The sequence below is a fragment of the Cariama cristata genome, unplaced genomic scaffold (assembly GCF_000690535.1).
Source record: "Cariama cristata isolate BGI_N322 unplaced genomic scaffold, ASM69053v1 scaffold43164, whole genome shotgun sequence".
Classification (NCBI taxonomy): domain Eukaryota; kingdom Metazoa; phylum Chordata; class Aves; order Cariamiformes; family Cariamidae; genus Cariama; species Cariama cristata.
In genome coordinates this window covers 8,354-8,691 of record NW_009613176.1, presented here as the reverse complement: position 1 = coordinate 8,691, position 338 = coordinate 8,354, and the positions used below count along the sequence as shown (strand labels likewise).

The following is a 338-nucleotide window of genomic DNA, read 5'->3' as shown; positions in this document are numbered from 1 at the left end:
TGTGTATGCGGCATTCCTCCAACTTCTGCCGCAACACAAGCCTTCATGACTGTTCTGAAAGCCAGTAATAAGAGTCTCCAAACAGTGTCTTCATACATAATTCATTACACATAGTCTGTATTAAAGTCGTAGGCATCATCTTCATCTGCTGTCTTATCCAAGCTGAATGATAGCAAATTGGAATGTTCACTTTCTGAGAAAAGAAAATCATGTGTTAATGAAACCAATGCAAGTGCTACAAGTACTAGAGACTATCCCTCAAGCCAGGGTTTTTAATACAGACCTGCTGTCTGTTTTTCTGAATTTGTAGGACTTGTTTGTCGTTTTCCAAGCTTTGC

The 338-nt window shown here is 39.3% G+C and overlaps 1 protein-coding gene across 1 annotated transcript in view; it reads right to left on the bottom strand.

Moving 5' to 3' along the window:
- Positions 1-104: 104 nt before the first annotated feature.
- Positions 105-338, bottom strand: part of GNL3 (guanine nucleotide binding protein-like 3 (nucleolar)) — a gene marked incomplete at its 5' end in the record, with an annotated part of 8,534 nt that continues 8,300 nt past the window's right edge. The window contains one exon of the mRNA XM_009698905.1: positions 105-193. Coding sequence (XP_009697207.1) covers positions 105-193 — 89 coding nt within the window. The remainder of the gene's footprint in view (positions 194-338) is intronic.